This window comes from Culex quinquefasciatus, chromosome 3, assembly GCF_015732765.1.
Source record: "Culex quinquefasciatus strain JHB chromosome 3, VPISU_Cqui_1.0_pri_paternal, whole genome shotgun sequence".
Taxonomy (NCBI): domain Eukaryota; kingdom Metazoa; phylum Arthropoda; class Insecta; order Diptera; family Culicidae; genus Culex; species Culex quinquefasciatus.
This window is the reverse complement of record NC_051863.1, coordinates 95,714,069-95,736,783: the sequence shown is the minus strand read 5'-3', so window position 1 is coordinate 95,736,783 and position 22,715 is coordinate 95,714,069. Positions and strand designations below refer to the sequence as shown.

Sequence of the window (22,715 nt, the reverse complement as noted above, 5' to 3'; positions counted from 1 at the left end):
ATCTTTCCGCACTCTTCGACAAAGTTGTTCCCTGAAACACGGATTATGAGCTCATCAGGTTTTTGAAAAATGCTAAAAACTAAATCGAACCGATTTTTCGGGTTAAATCCCATTTAAAATTCAAAGTCAAAGCGCCAGGTCCTGTCGCAACCAATCAACCTCATATTTGGGATTCGGGCTCAGTACACCTAGGGGATCATGCCCTGAAATTCCCACAAAAATGATCCATTTTGTTACATCCTAACATACACTCAAAAAAAATACTGTAAATTTAAATAGATCGTTTGTTGGATTAAAAGTTCGCGTTGGTGAATATTCGTAGAAAGTTCAAACTTTTTAATTCAAAAGTTGGAAAGTTTTTGATAATATCGTGAGTTATGAAGGTTCCATGATTAAAGGGTTGGGTTTCTCTAAATTAATTACGCCGACAGTCAACTTAATAGTTAAAACTTTAAATTTAAAAGCAATGAGATTTTCAAAAAATGTACACTTAACCCCCGGTGGTTGGTCACTTTTTCGTTTGACACTTTTTTAGCTTGTACCCCGTTGGTTGGTCAAAGTCAAACTAAAAAGTGACGAAATGTAGCAAATTTTGACTTTTATTTCAAGAGTAAGTTACTTTTGTCATTACAGTAATATTTTTCTGTGTGTACGGTAAGTTAAACTAGGTTAGAAAGATTTTATTTATAATTAAATTATTTTTTTTTGCTGCGCCAACATGATTTTCCCGGTGGTCACTTGAATTCTGGCCCGTTTTAACATAAGTGGATGGTCATGATGATCGACTCCACCGAAAATGTTATGGACATTGCAAACGGGTTGTGCACCTGCACTGTAGCCGGATACGCTCTAGAGGAGCTTTGCGGTCATCCTCTCATTGGCTTGGCCAGTGTTGTGTCCGCGTCAATTGTCTTCCAAGCAGCAAGCTGTATCCGGCAAGATCAACGAACCCGTGCGCGGAACTCGAGAGCCTGATGTTGTGCGGCCACGTCAACTTGGAACAAACCTTCCAGAAGTATCGACACTACATTCAACGCAAGGGCACCGAATGGTTCCAGCGCCAGAAGGTCAAAGGCATTCCGACAACAACAACGACTTCGAAACGGGTTCCCGTGCGGCCACGAAGGGCAGCGGATTTGGAAAGCTGCGCGCGAACTTCTTTCTGCTCGGTTACTTGAAAGACTGGGCCATTTCTTTATAAATATTAGCAAAGGAAAAACCCGTGGGCTTTGATGATGAAAACTAGTCTTAAAATCTTTACGCTTAACTGGAGTGACAGGCTGCAAGGGATCCGAATCCTCAGCAGTCTTCAAAACGGGAAGCTATCCTATGGGCAACGCTTACAAAGATATTCTCTTAAGAACAAAACGACCTCTTTGAAGAAAAGCGCTCACGCGGACCGGATCATCGCTCGATGGAAAGTGCTTCTACTCTGTAGTACTAGCGCGAGTACTCACACGATAAGCTACGATGCGCGACGAAATGTTATTGTTGTCATTTTTATGTTAGCGTCTGCGTGATGCTCCGGATGCGGCTGTAAGCGATTGAAATTTCAACCTGGGGATCGCCAAGGCATGTAAGCTTAACCATCAAGCAATTGCAGCTCCCGCAAAAAATGCCTTTTTCCAGTGATCGGTAAGATGGGTATTACCCATCATCAGGTATGTGACTTTAGTTGTCTTTATTATTTATAGTCGGTTTACTGGTTGTCAATCTTCCTATGTTTTCCTCCTTCTGTAGAAGATTTATTTGGTTCTTAAAATTTTCATATTTCGATGCTTTCTTTTTTCCATTTCTTTTTATCCCAGCTTTTCTCTATTTTGACGGTCCATCTGATTTTATTTCAACTTTTATTTTGTTAATATGATCTCAAAATGCCGGGACCCGTGGTGTAGGGGTAAGCGTGGTTGCCTCTCACCCAGTCGGCCAGGGTTCGATCGCAGAAGGTCCCGGTGGCATTTTTCAAGACAAGATTTGTCTGATCACGCCTTCCGTCGGATGGGGAAGTAAATGTTGGCCCCGGTCTAAGGTTAGGTTGTTAGCTTAGTCCAGGTGTAGGAGTCGTCTCCCTGGGTCCTGCCTCGGTGGAGTCGCTGGTAGGCAGTTGGACTCACAGGTCGTCAGCTCGAATCCCGGGGTGGATGGAAACTTAGATGTAAAAAGAGGTTTGCAATTGCCTCAACAATCAAGCCTTCGGACATTAGTATCGAGTAGGAATCTCGCAATCGAGAACGCCAAGGCAATACTGTAGAGCAGCGGTTTTCAACCTGGGGTACATGTACCCCTGGGGGTACCATGAGCGGTCTCAGGGGGTACCGGAAGACAAACCCCGTAATGGCGGACATTTGAATACTATCCCGGACAAAATATTTGAGAGAAGCAAAAACCAACGGATTAGAAACAAAAAAATAACGCAGCATTTTTTTTGTAGATTATTTAATTTACTTCGTTTTTGCTATTATCATTTAATTTGAAAAAACAATTATTTTGCATTATAGAGCATTCTACGTGCGTATGTATTGCGTGTACGTACATGAAAATAAAGTGAGGTTAAATTTTGTCAGCCAACAAAACCGAATTTTGCGATAGTGTGCGTACGCGAAACGTCATAAAGCTCTTGTTCGAGCCTGACAAGGTCAGCTTGAAGAAAATTTTTGGTTTGATTTTGGCAGCACTGTGCCTGCTTGGTTCGGACACTGGGTCCGATCGTTGGTGTCCCTCTTGTGCCGGAAACTGCCCTAAGGCGCCTGCAACAACTCCCGGGAGCGACGCTGAGTAAGGACGCGTCGACTCCAGAAATGAAGAAGCGGAGGTTACAGGCAGAGTCGGAAAAAGCTTTCGGGAAGTGGTCCTGGAAGTGAACTCCAAAGAAGAGGAACGAAAACCTTCTGCAAACTTGGTCCAGAAGTGAAGACGCTCGAAGTAAGAAGGCTTTCGCGAAACTGGTTTCGGAAGAAAACGCGAAGAAGTGGTTCCGGAAAAGGTGCGTATAACGTTTTGGAAAGTGGTTCCGGAAGTTCGGCGCAGAGTGCAAGTAAGCGGGTAGAAGAACCCCAAAGTGACAAAGTGAACGGTTCCAGCAGCAGTTCCGAGCTCAGTGCCCTGCCACTGGAGCATCGGTGGCCAAAGCGCTTTGCCGAAGAAGCCACCGGAGAGGCTGGTGAAATCGGAGGAGGCGGCCACATCGTAGAAGACCGGCGGCAAGTCCGGTAACAACGTGCACTGCGTGATCCGTAGCGGAGCAGCAAGTGAAAAGGAGATGGAGCGGTTCCACGAAGTCATCCACCAGCGTGAGCTGGCTCAAGGTAAGCTCGTATCTATTCTTGACAGCTTGAGAGATTCCACGACGCTCACATGGGCAGCGTTGAAGACGTACCAGAAGGAGGTAGAAGCCGCGTACGACGCGTACCACACGGCGTACGGGCAAATCCTTGGCATGGTTCCGTCAACCTCACGGGACGAGCATGATGAGCTTTACGACGCCTTCGATGACCTGCACACGGAGGTCCTAACGGTCATCGAAGCAGGGTTGCTTGAAGTGAGCCAGCCCACACGAAGGAGAAACGCGTACACGCTTGGTGTAACACAACGACTGGACGAGAAAACGAACCTAACAACCACAAAGATCGTCGGATGCACCAACGTGATGGCCATCGACGAAACCCCGAAGAGTTCCTGGAAGCAGCTGGAAGAGCTGCTGGACAGTGATCAACCGGAGTTTACCATCCAGCATGGTGAACGGTCCGAGAACGTCAAGACTGAGCAGCCCAAGGTCATCGAGACGAACAAGATAGCTGACGTGAGGACACGTCACAACCTGCCAAGGAGCCACCCGGACAAACCGTAACGGACAACCCGGGTCAGCAGCAAATGGCCATGACCGCCGGAAGAGAGCCGGCACAGACGTGCGACGTGTGCGGATTAGGCCAGCACAAGAGCTGGAAGTGTCCGCAGTTCCTAGCGATGACAGCCCCCCAGCGGCTGATCAAGACAAAGGAGAAGCAACTCTGCTTCAATTGCCTCCGGACGGGACATACCTCGGCGCAGTGTGTGTCCACCGGAGAGTGCGCGACGTGCGAGGAGCGGCACCACACCCTGCTGCACGCCGAGTACCGGAGAAACCCAAAGCAACCGACAAAACAAACGAAGGTGGAGCAACCTGTTGCTCCACAACAAGCCGACACGAGTCCAGTGACGCCAGAAGCCAGCTCCTCTGGACAAGGATAACTAGCGCCCGACGCGCTGTCAGCCGTCGCGGACTCTCGGAATAAACCCTGCAGCCCACACCCCTGCAGTTGTTTATTAATAACTACACAACATGAACTGGACAGACACCGGTCGGACGACATCGAAGAGCAGTCACGTTCCAACACCATGGCGATTCCTGCTGGAGTTCAACTCGCCGTCAGAGTCAACTTGGTGGCTCTGCGCGAGACGAGCTTCAGCCAGGTCTTGGACGGCACGATTGGAAGTGGCGCAGCACACGAAGAAGCGGTCCTGGTTCAAGGCACGGAGTTTGAGGATCGACCCAACTTGGAGCAGCACACCGAAGCCTGCGCACGAGAAGTTGGTGAAACCTACAAGGAAACAAGTTTAGTGAGTGATCAAACAACACAAGGAAGGTTTTACCTGCTGTTCCAGGCGATGCTACGCACATCGAAGACAACGCTGGCTTTCCAAGCCGAGCGTTTCCAAGGAGGAGAGACAAGGTGCAGCGCCCGGCTGCAATCAACGCTCTTGACGGCGGAGCGTACAAGTACGCCGCACAAGGCTGCTGCAGTTGGCACACAGCTGAGGTTTGATGAGCGTTCAAAGCATCGAGCAACTGCAGCACCAGTGATTATGAAGAAGACGACGAGTGGCTCTGGAAGAACCCACCCACACCAGCGGTCGGTGTGCGCCGACCCACTGACGAAGAGGAAGAAGCAAAGGAATGACACTGAAGGATTCGTTCCACACAAGCGGTCGGTAGACGCCGATCCACTAAAGCGATCATCAGCTGGAGGCACTGGAGATGGTCAAGTGGAAGCAGAACAAGATGCCGGTTTCCTACAATCGGCAAGCATCAACAAGCACTGGAGCACATCCCACGAGTCGGCCAGGCCTTTTGGCAGCCCCTGCGACTGTTAACTGCGCTGACCGGCGCATCCTGTAAGAACGCAACGAAGGTTAGCCCGGTTCTGTACAACAGGGCGAAAGGGTTTCGCATCGACTTGCGAATCCCAAGAGCGCCCGGCGAAGAATTGAAAGAACACACACCTGGTCAAAGTACGGCCACACCTGGGAGGCGAAAGAATGACCTCTGGATCGCCTGGATATCAACGGCAGTTCTTCGCGGGTGGAGGATGTTCGAGCCTGACAAGTTCAGCTCGAAGAAAATTTTTGGTTTGATTTTGGCAGCACTGTGCCTGCTGCGACGAGAACGGAAAAGAAGGTGGCAACCCAGCCTGCGTCGTTGCCAACAACAACAAGAAGCGCGCGCAACGACTTGCGCGAGTTAGCACGACGACGCCCGAAAGGGAGAAAGAAGCGCACAAACGATGTGCGCGGCAACAGCGCGCCGTTGATGACGACGGTGCTAGAAGAGAGCGACAACCCGAACGACGACGAAGAGTGGAGAGTTTTTGGCGCGCAACGAAAGAGGACGACGAGAAACCTGCGCGTCGGAACAAGAGAAGAACAAGTTCATCGCAAGCAGCCGAACCGGTCGGACGTAAAGTCACCTCGTCGCGATCGTCGGAAGAAACAGCTAGAATTCTTTAAATTAGTTTAGTAAAATAGATTATTATGAGAAACTTCTAGTGTTTTTGCTTGTTTGCGAAATTTCCGACCCTCCCGAACTGGTTCCCCAAGTCCGCCGGAAGTTTGAAGTGCAAAATCTACAGTCCGCTCCGAACAGCTCTATTGATTGATTCATACAAAATGGGGGCTGTCCATACACAAGTATTCTGATCAAAAATCTTTGGCAAAGTTTATGATATAGTTTTCCCAGAAACATTTTTTTTGCGAATTGTTGGCCAAGCTATGATTTTAAAAAATCGACAAAACACATAGTATATATTTAAATGAGAAAAATCGCTTGCATTCGATAAGAAATTTCATTAATTTAAAAAAAGTGGACCGTTTTTTTAGTTTTTTGTCCTTTTTTTTCTTCAAATTTTTGTCTCATATCTGGAAAAGAAAGAAAGAAACTACCATGTGTATAGAGGGTGACGATTCTCGAGATTTTCAATTTCCCGGAATCGAGAGTTGAATTTGGCTATTTCCCGGGAATTCCCGGGACCCGGGAGATTTTTTTTACTACGCCAACAGTGTCAAAAATTTTAAATGAAAAGTAATAAATTTGTTTCTTTTAAATGAATTCAGTTACTGTTAATTCTTACTAATTCTATGAAACGTTAATTTGAGCAGCCTCATTGTTTTGAGGAACTATATAAAACTTTTGATTTTTTTTTCTGAATCTGCAAAAACACAATCGTTTCTTGAGTTTTTTTTTAAGACTCAAAATTGTAGTTTAAAATATTTACGAATCTTAATTAGCACTGAGTGATTTTTCAAAGGTTCACAAACTTGTTATTAGATTTTTGTAAAAAAATAATTGATATAGTTTATACATAATTTCCCATTTTATCGGGAATTTTGCAATATGATAAACAACGACTCAAGACAACAAATTAAATTGTTTTTTTTTTTGTAATTTTTAAGTTCAACATTAAATATTCATTGAAAAAATATTTACAGTTATCAGGAAAACCCAAATGTTCACAAGAAACTAAATTGGATTGCTATGTTCAAGAGAAGATATGGAAATTGAACTTAACTTGAAAAAGCTTTTCCCTTTTACAAATAATTAGAAAAATAATATTTGAAAATAAAACATTTGATTCCATATCAAGGGTGTAACTGCTTAATAATTTTTAAGGTAAATTTTGGGGTCCACCCGTGGGTCCACCTTTTTTTGGCTTCTCTAAATTATAGTTATTGGAATTTTTGACAAGTTAAAATATACACTTTCTGAATAAGAAGATTAGAGAAACATTGGTTTATTCGAACTTGAATATCGAACAATGGACATTCAATGTTCTTAACAATTTTGAATTTTTCAAATGTTTTTCTGATTAGTTTATATAATTTTGCGTCGATATTTATAAGTTTAAATTTCCCGGGAGTCTCGACCGAATTTCCCGGGAATCGAGAGGTCCAAAAAATGGTCAATTTCCCGGGAAATTTTTCCCGGGAATTCCCGCTCGTCACCCTCTACATGTGTATCATTTTGTTTTAGTGTAGTCCTTATCCAAACCTACAACTTTGCCGAAGACACCAAATTGATCAAAAAATTCCTTCAAAAGATACAGATTTTTTGAAATTTCACACATCACTTTTGTATGAACAGCTGCCAAATTTGGACAGCTGCCAAATATGGAAAATTATATGGACAAACTCATGATGCAAAGTGGCTTCTTTGGGCATTAGGGTGCCCAGAAAAATTGACCCCCTGCTCCACAAGCGGAAAATGTATTGCAAGTTTTTGGGTTATTTTAAGCATCTGTGTAAATTTTGAGCGAATTTGGTTGCGATTAACCCATTGATACCCGAGCCTAAAGTTGGTGAAAAAACAGTTTTTCATACAAAAATGACTTTTTTAAATCGCTAATAACTTTTCAGGATCGAGTTTTACAGCTTTGGTATGTTCTACAAAGTTGTAGAGCATTAAATTTTCAATGGGAATCTCACTTTTGGGAATAATTTGATGGAATTAGCGCAATCTGCAGACCAAACCGTAAGAAAATTGGGTTTTCCATATATTTTTTTCGATTTTTCCCATACAAACTTCACCTTCGAGTATCAATGGGTAAATGTTGACCGATTTTGCTCATATTTGGCCCAGAGTCCTAAAATTGCTCAAGGAACAATATTCGGCTTGTGGAGCGAGGTTTTGAGGAAAAGTCCCATATTCTGGGCACCCTATTGGGCATACTTAAGACACCAAAAAACTTTCAGTCGGATTAAAAAATACAAAAAAAAAAATTCAAAAAAAAGACCGATTTCGCAGAAAATTGCTCATTTTAATTAATTCGAATATTTCAAAACAAAAATAGTTTTTCAATTATGTCCAGTATCTTATGTATTGCAAGTATTTGAAGTATTTGTTGTTATGCAAAAACTAATCTAATGTTTTAAGTATTTCAAGTATTGTGAACAAACCAATTTTTTCCTGCATAAATTTTATTTCAGGTATTTCAAGCTAAAAAAGCATGTAAAGTATTGACGTACATCTTAATTAGGAGCATGATTAATGAAATACAAAAAAAGCAAAGCAATCCACTTTAACGACCCCCGGGTCTCTTGTGGTCTCTGTTGCAAGTTTCTGCTCATTTCTAGGCGTCCGAAGGTTATGTGTGGTGAGTCACCCAAAACCTCTTTTACGCAAATGGACCGACGTTTTACTTCCCCATCCGATAGAAGTCCAGGAGGATAAGGCGGGAATCGAACCCGCGCCCCATAGCAACTTAGGGATCGGCAGCCGAAGCCGCTAACCACCGCGCCACGAGGCCCTCCTAATGAAATACACGTAACACAAAAACAAAAAACAAATACTTATAAGAATAATTTGTACTGAAAAAACTGATTAAAACTTTTCTACCAAACGACATATTCCGCCTTTTTAAGGGAGCGGCCGTGGCTGACTGGTTACGGTGTTCGCTTTGTAAGCGAATGGTTCTGGGTTCGATTCCCATCTGCTCCCAACGAGAAAGTTAAGAACACATAAATTTTAAATGATGAATATGAACGAAAAATCAAAGTCGCTCGAGGCGGGGTTCGATCCCCCGTCCTTTGGATTGGTAAGCAAAAATGCTAACCACTAGGCCATGACGACTTGGTGAACGTGGACTGGAATTAGGAATACTGTTACAGAGAGCGAGTTGTGGCGCTATAACCACGGCAAATAGTGTCCAGGGCATTCGTGGAAATGGGTAATTCTCTACCAACTCACACGAAATCGGGAAAAGTTGCCCCGACCCCTCTTCGATTTGCGTGAAACTTTGTCCTAAGGGGTAACTTTTGTCCCTGATCACGAATCCGAGGTTCGTTTTTTGATATCTCGTGACGGAGGGGCGGTACGACCCCTTCCATTTTTGAACATGCGAAAAAAGAGCCCGCATAAACGAGAACCTTAAAAAAACTTTTTGTAAAATGGTTTACTCACCATTTCAGAAATCGTAACCACTATTTGAAAAATGGTTGGAAAACCTTTAAAATACCATATCGGAAATGGTACCCTACCATTTTTCATAAAGTTCGACCATCTGAGATGAGGGTGGTTAGCAACGGTAACCTTATAAATCTCCGAACAACGTTTCGTCAGATTACCATTTGTGTAATGGTAAAAATAAAGTTAATTTTCGCGTGGATGCGACCTTTTTGCTCCGGTTTTTACTGTTTCAGAAATGGTTTTTAAATGGTATTTTAAGGTTTTTCTTACAATTTTTAACCTTGCTGCTACTGTTTTACAAATTGTTCGTAAATGGTTTTTTAGGGTTTTTCTTGCTATTTTTACCGAGCGCTACTATTATAGAAATAGTTTTCACATGGTTATTAAAGGTTAATTCTATAATTTTCTCCCAGTTCCACTATTTGAGAAATAGTTTTCAAATGGTTTTGAATAGTTTTCTAGCATTTTTACCTACCTAATTTTTACAGAATTGTTCACTTTTTGACGGATGGTTCACAACAATAATATTAAAACTTTTTTGGCTTTAATTCTAGTTGATTGCCGATTCTGTTCGGTTGATCATACTGCCAAAGTCGTCTAAACCTGAAAAAAATAAGAAAAAAAAAATCACAAAGTATCGAGTAGAATGTAACATTCAAATACCCTGTTTGAAAAATGTCGCACGTCGTACGAGTTGTCGCACGGTTTTGATTTTACCGTTTCGATATCGATTGGTCGAAAGGACGACAAACGTACGACAAACACTCGACATGCCCGACGTTGTTTTTTCCATCGATTTACCTTCAATTCGACGTCGATTATCGTCGACGCAAACAGTTTGACAGTTCTCTTCAGTTGAACTTGTTCGGACTTGATTGCAACCGAGTCGAACAAATTGTTGTTGGTTTTAGGCTTTGGGAGGATTTTGGCCAGTTTAAAGGTAAGTTGTGTTCTAGATTGAATTACTTTTTCTGCCGGAAAGTTCCGGCCGGAGTGGGCGACAACCGAATCAAATTGTCTTGTATTCCAGATTGCGGTCTTGGTGGCGGTATAGGAGGAAGAGGAGGACGGGAAATATGGATTACTCGGCGAGCCATTCCGGAAGACGGGACGGGAAGGAACCAGTTTGCGATCGAGGAAGCCGTTAGTGTTTGGTGTTTTACTTTCCGCGGGAGGTTGCCTCCATATCTAATGGAACTGGTGAGTCATGTTTTAGAAACGATGGAGGAGGTGTGCTGGGAGTGCGATTGGACGATCGAAATTAAAAATTAGATGAACATCACAAATTCTTAACTTTTAATCCAATAATGCTTAAAAAAAACTTCAACGCTGATTTGATTTGATAATTGTAAAATTAAATTATAAAGTTTTTCATTCTTAATTTAAAATTCTAGCATTCCAGAACTTAAGAATGCAAGAAATTGAAAATTCTAAATTCATTTAATTTCTTGATATTGTGCAAATTGTTAATATTCTTAAATTATACAATTCATTAATTTAAAATTCTCAAAGTCTTCAAATATTAAAAAAAATTAAACTCTAAAATATGAAAATTTTAAAATTGACAATAATTTAAATATTAAAATTCCCTAATTCTTAAATACAAAATTTTTCAATTCATAAATACTAAAAATCTAACATTATAAAGTTCACAAATTTCCAAAACGTTAGTCGCACGAGTTGAAATTTTGAATTCTAAAATTCTAAAAATTATATGTTCTAAAATTCCAAAATTGTAAATTCTAAAAATGCTAAAATTCAAATAATTTATATTTTTAAATAAAAATTATCAAAAATTCTATTTGTTATAAATTCTACGCATTTTAAAAATTAGTAAGTTTCTTAAAATTTTAAAAATTAAAAAATCTCTTTTTTTGCACATCTTAAATTTTGATAATTTTAAATAAAACAAATTTAAAAATTCTAAAAATTAAAAAAAAATCAAAAAAAATACAAAAATTTTACAAAATATATTTTTTAAATTTTAAAAAATGTTAAAGGTTTTATTTCTTTTAAATATTTTAAACTTTTAAAAATTCTTTTAAAAAACTCTAAAAATTCTTAAATTTTAAAATTGGAAAAAATCTAAAATCTATTAACTTTTGAAATTTTTCAAGGACTTCACAATGTAGAAATAAAAAAAATGGTCTAATGAAAAATAGGAGTTAAAAATATCACGAATTGAAGTAAATGATTTTGGTAGTGAGGTACTCTCCAATTTTAATTTTCAGAAAATGAGAATTTTAGAATTTTAGAATTTTAGAATTTTAGAATTTTAGAATTTTAGAATTTTAGAATTTTAGAATTTTAGAATTTTAGAATTTTAGAATTTTAGAATTTTAGAATTTTAGAATTTTAGAATTTTAGAATTTTAGAATTTTAGAATTTTAGAATTTTAGAATTTTAGAATTTTAGAATTTTAGAATTTTAGAATTTTAGAATTTTAGAATTTTAGAATTTTAGAATTTTAAATTTTAGAATTTTAGAATTTTAGAATTTTAGAATTTTAGAATTTTAGAATTTTAGAATTTTAGAATTTTAGAATTTTAAATTTTAAATTTTAAATTTTAGAATTTTAGAATTTTAGAATTTTAGAATTTTAGAATTTTAAATTTTAGAATTTTAAATTTTAAATTTTAAATTTTAGAATTTTAGAATTTTAGAATTTTAAATTTTAAATTTTAAATTTTAGAATTTTAAATTTTAAATTTTAGAATTTTAAATTTTAAATTTTAGAATTTTAGAATTTTAGAATTTTAGAATTTTAGAATTTTAGAATTTTAAATTTTAGAATTTTAGAATTTTAAATTTTAGAATTTTAGAATTTTAGAATTTTAGAATTTTAGAATTTTAGAATTTTAGAATTTTAAATTTTAGAATTTTAGAATTTTAGAATTTTAGAATTTTAGAATTTTAGAATTTTAGAATTTTAAATTTTAGAATTTTAGAATTTTAGAATTTTAGAATTTTAGAATTTTAAATTTTAGAATTTTAGAATTTTAGAATTTTAAATTTTAGAATTTTAGAATTTTAGAATTTTAGAATTTTAAATTTTAGAATTTTAGAATTTTAAATTTTAGAATTTTAGAATTTTAGAATTTTAAATTTTAAAATTTTAAAATTTTAAATTTTAAATTTTAAAATTTTAAATTTTAGAATTTTAGAATTTTAAATTTTAGAATTTTAAATTTTAGAATTTTAGAATTTTAGAATTTTAGAATTTTAGAATTTTAGAATTTTAGAATTTTAGAATTTTAGAATTTTAGAATTTTAGAATTTTAGAATTTTAGAATTTTAGAATTTTAGAATTTTAGAATTTTAGAATTTTAGAATTTTAGAATTTTAGAATTTTAGAATTTTAGAATTTTAGAATTTTAGAATTTTAAATTTTAGAATTTTAGAATTTTAGAATTTTAAATTTTAGAATTTTAGAATTTTAGAATTTTAGAATTTTAGAATTTTAGAATTTTAGAATTTTAGAATTTTAGAATTTTAGAATTTTAGAATTTTAAAATTTTAGAATTTTAGAATTTTAGAATTTTAGAAATTTAGAAATTTAGAATTTGATGATGAGATGATGATGCTGAAATTTGTAAACGTTTGATCATTAAATATTTTTAGAATTCTCAAATTTGGTACAATTTTTAAATAATAATAATATTGTCGGATTTTTTAATTATTTGCAGTAATTTGAGTTTTATACGTTTTTAAATTTAAATTTTTAAGATGTCTTCAATTAGAATTCTTTTAAAAAACGTAACATAATCCACCTTTAGGTGGTTGGTGCCTTCCTCTCATTTATAGAGTGATTACAATCCCTAAAGTGTCCACATGGTTTATGGATCTCCCTAACATGATCGCAGCACCTAAGAGGTCCTAATAAAAATAAGTGACGAGTAAAAAAACAGACTTCCTACAGACTTTTTGTCAAGATTATACAGACACCGCCTTTCAGGAAAATGGCATCCCTCTACAAGGCTTTTTTCGTGGTGATCAGACGGGACCATTTGAGGTTATGTAAATTCAGACCATTTTTTAAACTGCTTGTAATTTTAGATAGGTAAGTCAGATCTTGAAAATTCTTAATCCACAAGAAAGGTCTTCTCATATGCTTTCTAAAAATATATAACATGTGAGGGTTTCATGAAATAACCACCCTTTTTACCATAATTTTAATTTAATATGAAACAGTTTTTTAACATAACTTTTTAAATACATGATAAAACTGCATGAATTTAAATAGCAACTTAGGGGACGTTAAGACGGATCGATTAAAACCATTTCGGCCAAAATCGGTTGAGCCTGTGACGAGATATTCCAGTGACATTGATCCGGTACACATGTCTACATACAGCCAAACACACAGACATTTGCTCAGCTGGTGATTCTGAGTCGATATGTGCAAATGAAAGTAGGTCTAGGAGGTCTAACCAAAAAGTTCGTTTTTCGAGTGATTTTATAGCCTTTCCTCAGTAAAGTGAGGAAGGCAAAACCAATGCGCCATGGGTTTTCTATGTACATAGGACATTTTGTAAAAGTAAGCGAGAATAAATAAATTTAGTTTTTCTTTTATAGTTACAAAATATTTGAATATTACATATTTGAAATTGTATTGTTTTGAAATTTTATTATTATTATTATTGAATTCTGAATTTAATTTATAAATTCTTGCCAATTGTTGATTGATGTTATATTTTTCAGGCAACAAACATATTCTGATCTGATCCTGCCGGAAACCATGCGTCCCCGTGTGGTCCCGCGTGGCTTCCGTAGAACCCAAGGAAGCAGCCTCTCGTACTCCGGTAAACATCAATCCGTCGGAGGTTCAAGATCGTCGCCAAGGTGTCGCATCCGGGTTTTGATCAGCGCGTCGAGGAGCAAAAGTCCAACACGGCCAAGATGCTGCCACGGCCGCCTCCAACATCAAGCCGGAAGCTGCGGTCAAGGCAAATCCCGAAGGAAGCCAAGTTGGAGAAGAATCGGCGATCCGCAAGTGAAATTAAGTGAACAAGTAAATATTTTTGTGAAATTTTGACAGTTGAAATAAAAAAACAATAAAAACAAAACAACAGTTTTTTTCAACTGCAACATAACCTAAAAATCCGAAATGACAGCACACGACAATAGCACGACATTCTAAATAACAAAACCGTGCGACGTCGGTCGAATGTCGTACGACTATGTCGTACAATTTCGATCATCGATCGCACGACAAATACGACATTTTGGTGCAAAAACGTATGACATTCGCGCGAAAGTCGCACGACATTGTCGAGCGACGTCGTACAATTGCACGGACGACAAACGACGGACGTCTGACGGACTTTTCAGTCAGGGTATGTGTACTTATCTGATGATTCAAATGATTTCCTTGATTAATGCCAATCGTGCGTTCGCTTCGATTTTGTTTTGTCGGTCGGCTGCCGCCGAATCCTCCAGCACCAGCTGTTCCGTTGTTTCAAGTTCTCCACGGCGCTGAAATGATCAACAAGAAAAATGTAAACAAAGTCTGGTAAATCAAATGATTTGTTTGAAAATTATACCTGCGCACAAAACGTAGACAACAACCAGCCGCACAAACGTTTCACTTCAGACTGTTTTTGCCTGCGCCAGCCTGCAACGAGTGCAGGTAACGAGCACAGCGAAAGAAGAGAAACGAAAGAGCGCGCAAAGCAGAGTAATAATATTCTGCCTGGTGCGCTCTTTCGTTTCTCTTCTCTCGCTACGCTCGTTACCTGCTCTCGCAAATATGCCGTAAATCCAAAATTATCAACTGTTGAAAAATGATTCGCTCATACAATTGAAATAAAGTAACAATTATCACAAACATGATATGCTTAAAGTCGAATCGTCAACGAAACTCAAAGGAATTGTAGCGCATCAAAAGGAACCGACATTTTCGAGCCTTTTTGTTCTTGAGCTCCTCAGTTTGTTTTTTCTTTTTGTTGGTTTGATTCTGTCAATTAAAATTTGTAAACTTCGGATTGGCTTTCTTTGGCAGCTCAAATGTGGGTAAAATCCAGGGCCAAGTAAGCCAAATGATGTCCACATAACTTGGTATGTACTACTGGTGCAGCTGCACGACGAACACTTCACCGTAAAGTGAATGCCTTTACCATATGGTTCACAAACTCTCCGCCAAAGTTGTAATTCTTCGCTTTTATCAGCCCCACCATCGTTGAGTAGATCGTACACTTTTCCGGCAATATAGTCAGACAAAATCTTGTTCCGGAAGTTGCCCAAATCCGACTCCAGCACAAACCCAACCCCTTATGAAGCTACAGACAAAAAGTTTGATTCATTCATTTGAAAACAAAACTTAGTCAAATTTGGTAAACGCTTTTGCAAATTCTAACTATTTTTCAAATGGGTATTAAATGTTTCTATATGGTAATCGTGAATCAATATGAACCATTTGAACTTAAAAATCACCTTATGATTTAGAGTAACCATTTGAGTTAACATCCTCAAATAGTTTTTTAAAGTCATCAAGAAAATAGTTGACCATTACAAACATTCAAATAACTCTATTACTAATGGTAACCATTTGACAAATATTTGGCGGACCTTGATAACATTATTACAAATGGTGACCATAACTCATAAGGTTGTTTTAAGGTCCTCACTAGAATTCATATAGTTTTCGTTTATCCGGGAGGTGTTTTTCAATAATTTGCAGCCTGAAACGGTGATAAGATAGAAATTTGGTGTCAAAGGGACTTTTATGTAAAATTAGACGCCCGATTTGAAAAAGTTACTTTTTGCGTTTCTCTTTGTTTCGTCGTCCGTGTCTGTCGCGGGTGACCATGAACGGCCATGATCGATGACGACCAACTTTTTCAAAACTTTTTTTTCGTAAAATCGCGATAACTCGTGATGTTTACAAGCAAACCCCTTATGTCTATATATAATTTTTTTGTAATTATGTGCTCTACAACTTTGTTGAACATTATTACACTCTAAAAAATAACCCTGCAAAGTTAGAAAAAACACGAAATTTTAAAATGAAAAATTTTGTTCTAAATGAAAAAATCACCCTTCTGGGTCAATGTAGATTCGAAAAGTACATTAAATTTACCATAAAATGACATGTTCCAAATTTTTTTACAGTCTGGTAACGGAAAATGGGAGAATTTTTAAAACTTTTTTAGTGTTCTTTTCGATGAAAAATACGTTTTTTTCGGAATTTTGAGTACACCATCAAATCGGGCGTCTAATTTTACATAAAAGTCCCTTTGACGCCAAATTTCTATATCATCACCGTTTCAGGCTACAAATGATTGAAAAACACCACTTTTTTCGCATGTTCAAAAATGGAAGGGTCGTACCGCCCCTCCGTCACGAGATATCAAAAACGCACCTCGGATTCGTGATCAGGGACAAAAGTTACCCCTTAGGACAAAGTTTCACGCAAATCGAAGAGGGTCAGGGCAACTGCTGTGTGAGTTGGTAGAGAATTACCCAAATACAATATCCCAGAGTGTCCCGGAGTACCAAACCTTCTTAGCATGGTCAAAAAATCAAACCATCCACATTAACGACCCCAGGTCTTTTGTGGTCTCTATTGCAAGTTACTGCTCGCACCTAGGAATCCGAAGGCTTGAATGGAGAGAGCACCCAAACCTCTTTCTACTCCAAGGAACCTTCCACCCCAGTGTTTGAACTGACGACCTTTGGATTGCGAGTCCAACCGCCGCCAGCGATTCCACCGGAGTAGGCTTGGTTTGTTGTGTTGTTTGTACTTATGGCATGGAGACGACTCCTCGAATGACTTAACGGCCTAACAACCAAGGCCGGGACCGACATTTTACTTCCTCATCCGATGGAAGGTTGGAGCAGATGGGAATCGAACCCAGAATCATCCGCTTACAAAGCGGACAGCGTAACCATTCGGCCACGCACTGCCTTTTTTTTTAGCATGGTGCTCCCAACGAATACAACCAAAATCTCGGAGCGTATGGTGGTGTGTCCCCACGCTTCTTCCTCCCCTGTCGATTCAGAATTGTGTTGTTGTTCGAACACTCAGTGCTCAAACTCAACCCAATTACGAATCATCTCTGCGATACGGCTTTACGCAGTAGGCCTGGCCGCTTTAACGCTTGTGATGTTTCAATGCATTCTAATGCAATGGCGCACTACAAATGTTAATAAATGACAAGAAGAGTGCTAGGCGTCATCTAACCTAAGGCACTCTCCAGGATCCCTTCGAAAGATTGGCTGCGCTAGGATCTGATTAGATTAGATTAGAAACGACATATTCCGCCTTTTAATGTTCTGCCGAGTGGCATTCTGCCAGACGTCATATTGCCGAATAGTTTTCTGCCAATCGACCAGATACTATTCTGTCATTTTAACATTCTGCCAAATGACACTGTCTGCCACTTGACCTTTGTACTTTTCCGCCAGACTTCAACAGCTTGTAATTTTGAATCCCAGGGTTTAGAGAGTTGCTCCAGAAGAATTTGTTTTCATGTCTCGGCGAGATCTTTTGAAAAAAAGTTGGTCCCGTTCGTGTACATCCTTGGACCAGCTCCCATACAAATTTGCACATTCTCCTTTAACAGAAATAGAACCGTCATCAGGGGTGACATTGGGTCATACACACAAAGAAAAAATACTCTAAATTTAAAAAGATCGTTCGTTGGATTAAAAGTTCGGGTTGATGAATATTCGTAGAAAGTTCAAACTTTTCAATTTAAAAGTTGGAAAGTTTTTGATACTACCATGCATTTATTGAGCATGAGCATGAGCATGAGAGATCACCCATGTTTGCCCCTCCGTTGCTGAACAGAACCGTAATATCCTTTCAGCACTACTGATTATAGGCTTCGACGATCTAGTGGTGTTTCCCTTATCAACAGCATGTATGAATGCGCTGAAAAGATAAAACACCATGATTGCTAAAGCTAGATCAGTTGTGAATAGGTAACAGTCATTGGCCACCAACGGCGCCCGCCATGTCAGTTTGTAGACCTCGATTTTAAGGGACGGGAATGTTAGTTAGCGCAGGTTGCTACTAGGGCAGCTGATTTACTCTGTGCTTACACCCCACGAGCGCCAGGAACCTGAAAACTTGTTAGTAGGATAGGGTGTTTGGTCAGGATTCATCATAGAAGATGATGATGCGACCCAAAATCATAGTGTTTGTTGAAAGATGTTATATATTATTCTCAAGGCAAACAATCGGATGCTGCGGATGAGACATTTCCCGTTTATCGGTTGTTAAATTTTAAATGAAATGGTCTAGTCTTAGACAGCCGGCTGTGGAAAGATAGAACCAAAATCATTTGTAATTAAAGAATGAAGGATTAAACAATGTAACTTTTAACTTGAGATGATTTTACGAGTTTTAAATGATTGATGTTTAGTGAGGTACTGATTAACGGTGCGAACGACGAGTTTCGATGTGTATCGAGCTGAAATGGTATGATAGGGTGTTGATAGGGTCAAATCAAACTGGCTAGCTGTCATCGGGACAGCCAAAGCCAGCCGCACCTTCACACGCACACACGCACGCCAAAAAAAAACGAAAAACACACCGACGGCGGACGCGAAAATTTTACGACCCTACGGAAAGGAATCGCAAATCTGACTGGCTCAACTGTCATCGGGACAGCCAAAGCCAGCCGCACCTTCACACGCACACACGCACGCGAGAAAAACGAAAAACACACCGACGGCGGACGCGAAAATTCTTACGACCCTACGGAAAGGAATCGCAAATCTGACTGGCTCAACTGTCATCGAGACAGCCAAAGCCAGCCGCACCTTCACACGCACACACGCACGCCAAAAAAACGAAAAACACACCGACGGCGGGCGCGAAAATTCTACGACCCTACGGAAAGGAATCGCAAATCTGACTGGCTCAACTGTCATCGGGACAGCCAAAGCCAGCCGCACCTTCACACGCACACACGCACGCGAGAAAAACGAAAAACACACCGACGGCGGACGCGAAAATTCTTACGACCCTACGGAAAGGAATCGCAAATCTGACTGGCTCAACTGTCATCGAGACAGCCAAAGCCAGCCGCACCTTCACACGCACACACGCACGCCAAAAACGAAAAACACACTGATGGCGGACGCGAAAATTCTACGACCCTACGGAAAGGAATCGCAAATCTGACTGGCTCAACTGTCATCGGGACAGCCAAAGCCAGCCGCACCTTCACACGCACACACGCACGCGAGAAAAACGAAAAACACACCGACGGCGGATGCGAAAATTCTTACGACTCTACGGAAAGGAATCGCAAATCTGACTGGCTCAACTGTCATCGAGACAGCCAAAGCCAGCCGCACCTTCACACGCACACACGCACGCGAGAAAAACGAAAAACACACCGACGGCGGACGCGAAAATTCTTACGACCCTACGGAAAGGAATCGCAAATCTGACTGGCTCAACTGTCATCGAGACAGCCAAAGCCAGCCGCACCTTCACACGCACACACGCACGCCAAAAACGAAAAACACACTGATGGCGGACGCGAAAATTCTACGACCCTACGGAAAGGAATCGCAAATCTGACTGGCTCAACTGTCATCAGGACAGCCAAAGCCAGCCGCACCTTCACACGCACACACGCACGCGAGAAAACGAAAAACACACCGACGGCGGACGCGAAAATTCTTACGACCCTACGGAAAGGAATCGCAAATCTGACTGGCTCAACTGTCATCGAGACAGCCAAAGCCAGCCGCACCTTCACACGCACACGCACGCCAAAAAACGAAAAACACACTGATGGCGGACGCGAAAATTCTACGACCCTACGGAAAGGAATCGCAAATCTGACTGGCTCAACTGTCATCGGGACAGCCAAAGCCAGCCGCACCTTCACACGCACACACGCACGCGAGAAAACGAAAAACACACCGACGGCGGATGCGAAAATTCTTACGACTCTACGGAAAGGAATCGCAAATCTGACTGGCTCAACTGTCATCGAGACAGCCAAAGCCAGCCGCACCTTCACACGCACACACGCACGCCAAAAAACGAAAAACACACCGACGGCGGACGCGAAAATTCTACGACCCTACGGAAAGGAATCGCAAATCTGACTGGCTCAACTGTCATCGAGACAGCCAAAGCCAGCCGCACCTTCACACGCACACACGCACGCCAAAAACGAAAAACACACTGACGGCGGGCGCGAAAATTCTACGACCCTACGGAAAGGAATCGCAAATCTGACTGGCTCAACTGTCATCGGGACAGCCAAAGCCAGCCGCACCTTCACACGCACACACGCACGCGAGAAAACGAAAAACACACCGACGGCGGACGCGAAAATTCTTACGACTCTAAGTTTTTGATACTACCATGCATTTATTGAACAAAATCGTTGTATCGGTAAAAGTGCTTGATTTTATATTTATTTTTTAAAAGTTTTAAACAGTAAGTTAAATAAGACATTTTGTTATTGTATTTAATGCTTCTGGCCAAAATCCGAGTCCAAGCTGTACCGATTCTTAGGGTACGCCACCGGTCACTTCCGAAGACCCCAAGCTGGACGGTTCCAGACGGACGTTTCGACGCGCGACAGCAAAGTAGAGAACAGGATGGTCATGTTGCCGGCCTTCATCAGGACAGGTTGGCTGTAGATTCGGCAAGGGTGATCGACGTTTCCTGGCTGGAAAGTGAAGTGCCTAAACGGGGAGTTCCCGATTCTGGAAGCGCATCCGGAAGATTGGGTTGATGAGGCCCTCGGAACGGAATTCGATTTCGAGCACTTCATCCTCCTTCGAGAATGACACAGATTTTTCGGCACGCTGTCCAGGGTTCATTCGGCTGGAGCTGCGCCGTCGCGAGATGAGCATTTGTGGGCGGTTATTTGTTTACATTTGGAACTTAGTCGTACACGGTTACACGAGAACGTCAAAATGAAAAAATCTACAGTCGTATTAAAAGACTTTTATATCAGTTAGTAAGGAGATTTTCAAAAACTTTAGCGGCAAAATTTTTCATATTTTAAACAAGAAAAAAACTTTCCCTCAAGCTAATTTTAGCAACTTTTCAAATCAAAAATAAGTTACTTATGTCATTACGGTAATATTTTTTTGTATGTACAAAAATGCTGAAATGTGTATGACCCAATCTCACCCCCCAGACCCAATGTCAACCCTGAAGACGGAATACAAACTTAAACATTTAAAATGAAGACCCTTTCCAGCCGTCCTGTACCAGATGTATAACTATTTTTTATAAATATTTTAGGTACCGGCAATGGAGTTGTTATTTCAGTGCCATTAAATGACTCAAGTGGATCAGCTACTAATCAACTTCCACGCTGTTGTATGGCAAATGCACAGTTATCATTCCATGGACATAGAGACGCAGTGAAATTCTTTGTGGCGGTTCCAATGAATACTGAAAATTCTACACAATATGCATGTAGGAAAGATACTCTTGTTTTATCTGGAGGAGAAGGTTACATTGACTTTCGCCTTGGTAAGTAAGATAGGCATATACCGTATATTAGCGTGTCCCAAAAACACGATGTCGAGGAAATCGATAGGCTCAGTTCTCGAATGAAAGACAATCATGCTAAAACAACTTTTCTATACAGTATGTAAAAAAAGTATTTACACCCCTTGGGCACTTTGCACATTTTGTGATGAAACATGTAAACAATTTAAAGTTTGACAGAAACCTTTTGTTCAGAAACTTTTGCCGAACATTTTGCTACAAAAAGTTCATGAAAAGATGATTTCTATAAAAATTTCTATAACAAATACTATTACAAAAATCAAAAAAGGTACAAAAAAAAAGTTTGTACACCTTTCGAAAAATTAACATAGATAAAGTTATTTGTTGACAAATCACCATAAATCCAGTCTCCCAACTCCAAATAGGCATCCTTGACTGATTAAAAAATAATGTGGATGTAATGTAAAGTTTACTAACAACTTATAATAGTATAAAAGTTTATATATCTCTGGAAATTCTATATAAAACTTATCTAAACTTAATTTTGCAAACTTTTAATTTATATAACTGTCAATATATTACCATAGAATTGCTAAACAAACATTTTCAAGTGGGTATAACACCGTTTTGGGGGTCTTTGTATCGATAGAATAGATTTTTCGTTGGAATTTCGTACCAACCCGGAATAACGTCGTCGGAAAAAACGCCGGCATCCGAACCGGCTATTGCATTTTTTTTTCGAATCTGCAAATGCAAGTTTGTTTCTAGGGTCTGTTGGGACTCATACCACGGACGAACGGACATGACACCACGAACAAATTTCACTTATTTTTCTGAGGCAAAATTTAAATTTCAGCCGAATAAAAATACGTTAAGGGCCCACCGGAGAGGAAAACTGGATGATTTTTATTTTTATTGGAACCACTGCCAGAGAGGGGAAATTTCATTGCTACTATGATGACTTTAACGAAAAACATCAGTTCGCACCAAGGCGCGTGCATCGAGCCAACCACGTGGCCCATAATCATAGCCTACCTAAAAACATAACACGTGGCGAGG

The 22,715-nt window shown here is 39.6% G+C and overlaps 1 protein-coding gene across 6 annotated transcripts in view; it reads left to right on the top strand.

The window, feature by feature from the left end:
* Nucleotides 1–22,715, top strand: part of LOC119770216 (JNK-interacting protein 3) — a 427,739-nt gene that overhangs the window by 338,252 nt on the left and 66,772 nt on the right. For 5 of the 6 annotated variants that reach the window (XM_038264656.1, XM_038264655.1, XM_038264654.1 and 2 more), the window contains one exon: nucleotides 21,444–21,677. In XM_038264656.1, the coding sequence (XP_038120584.1) occupies nucleotides 21,444–21,677 (234 nt within the window). Of the gene's footprint in view, nucleotides 1–21,443; nucleotides 21,678–22,715 lie in introns of those variants that run through there. The other variant, XM_038264660.1, reaches the window with a different exon arrangement.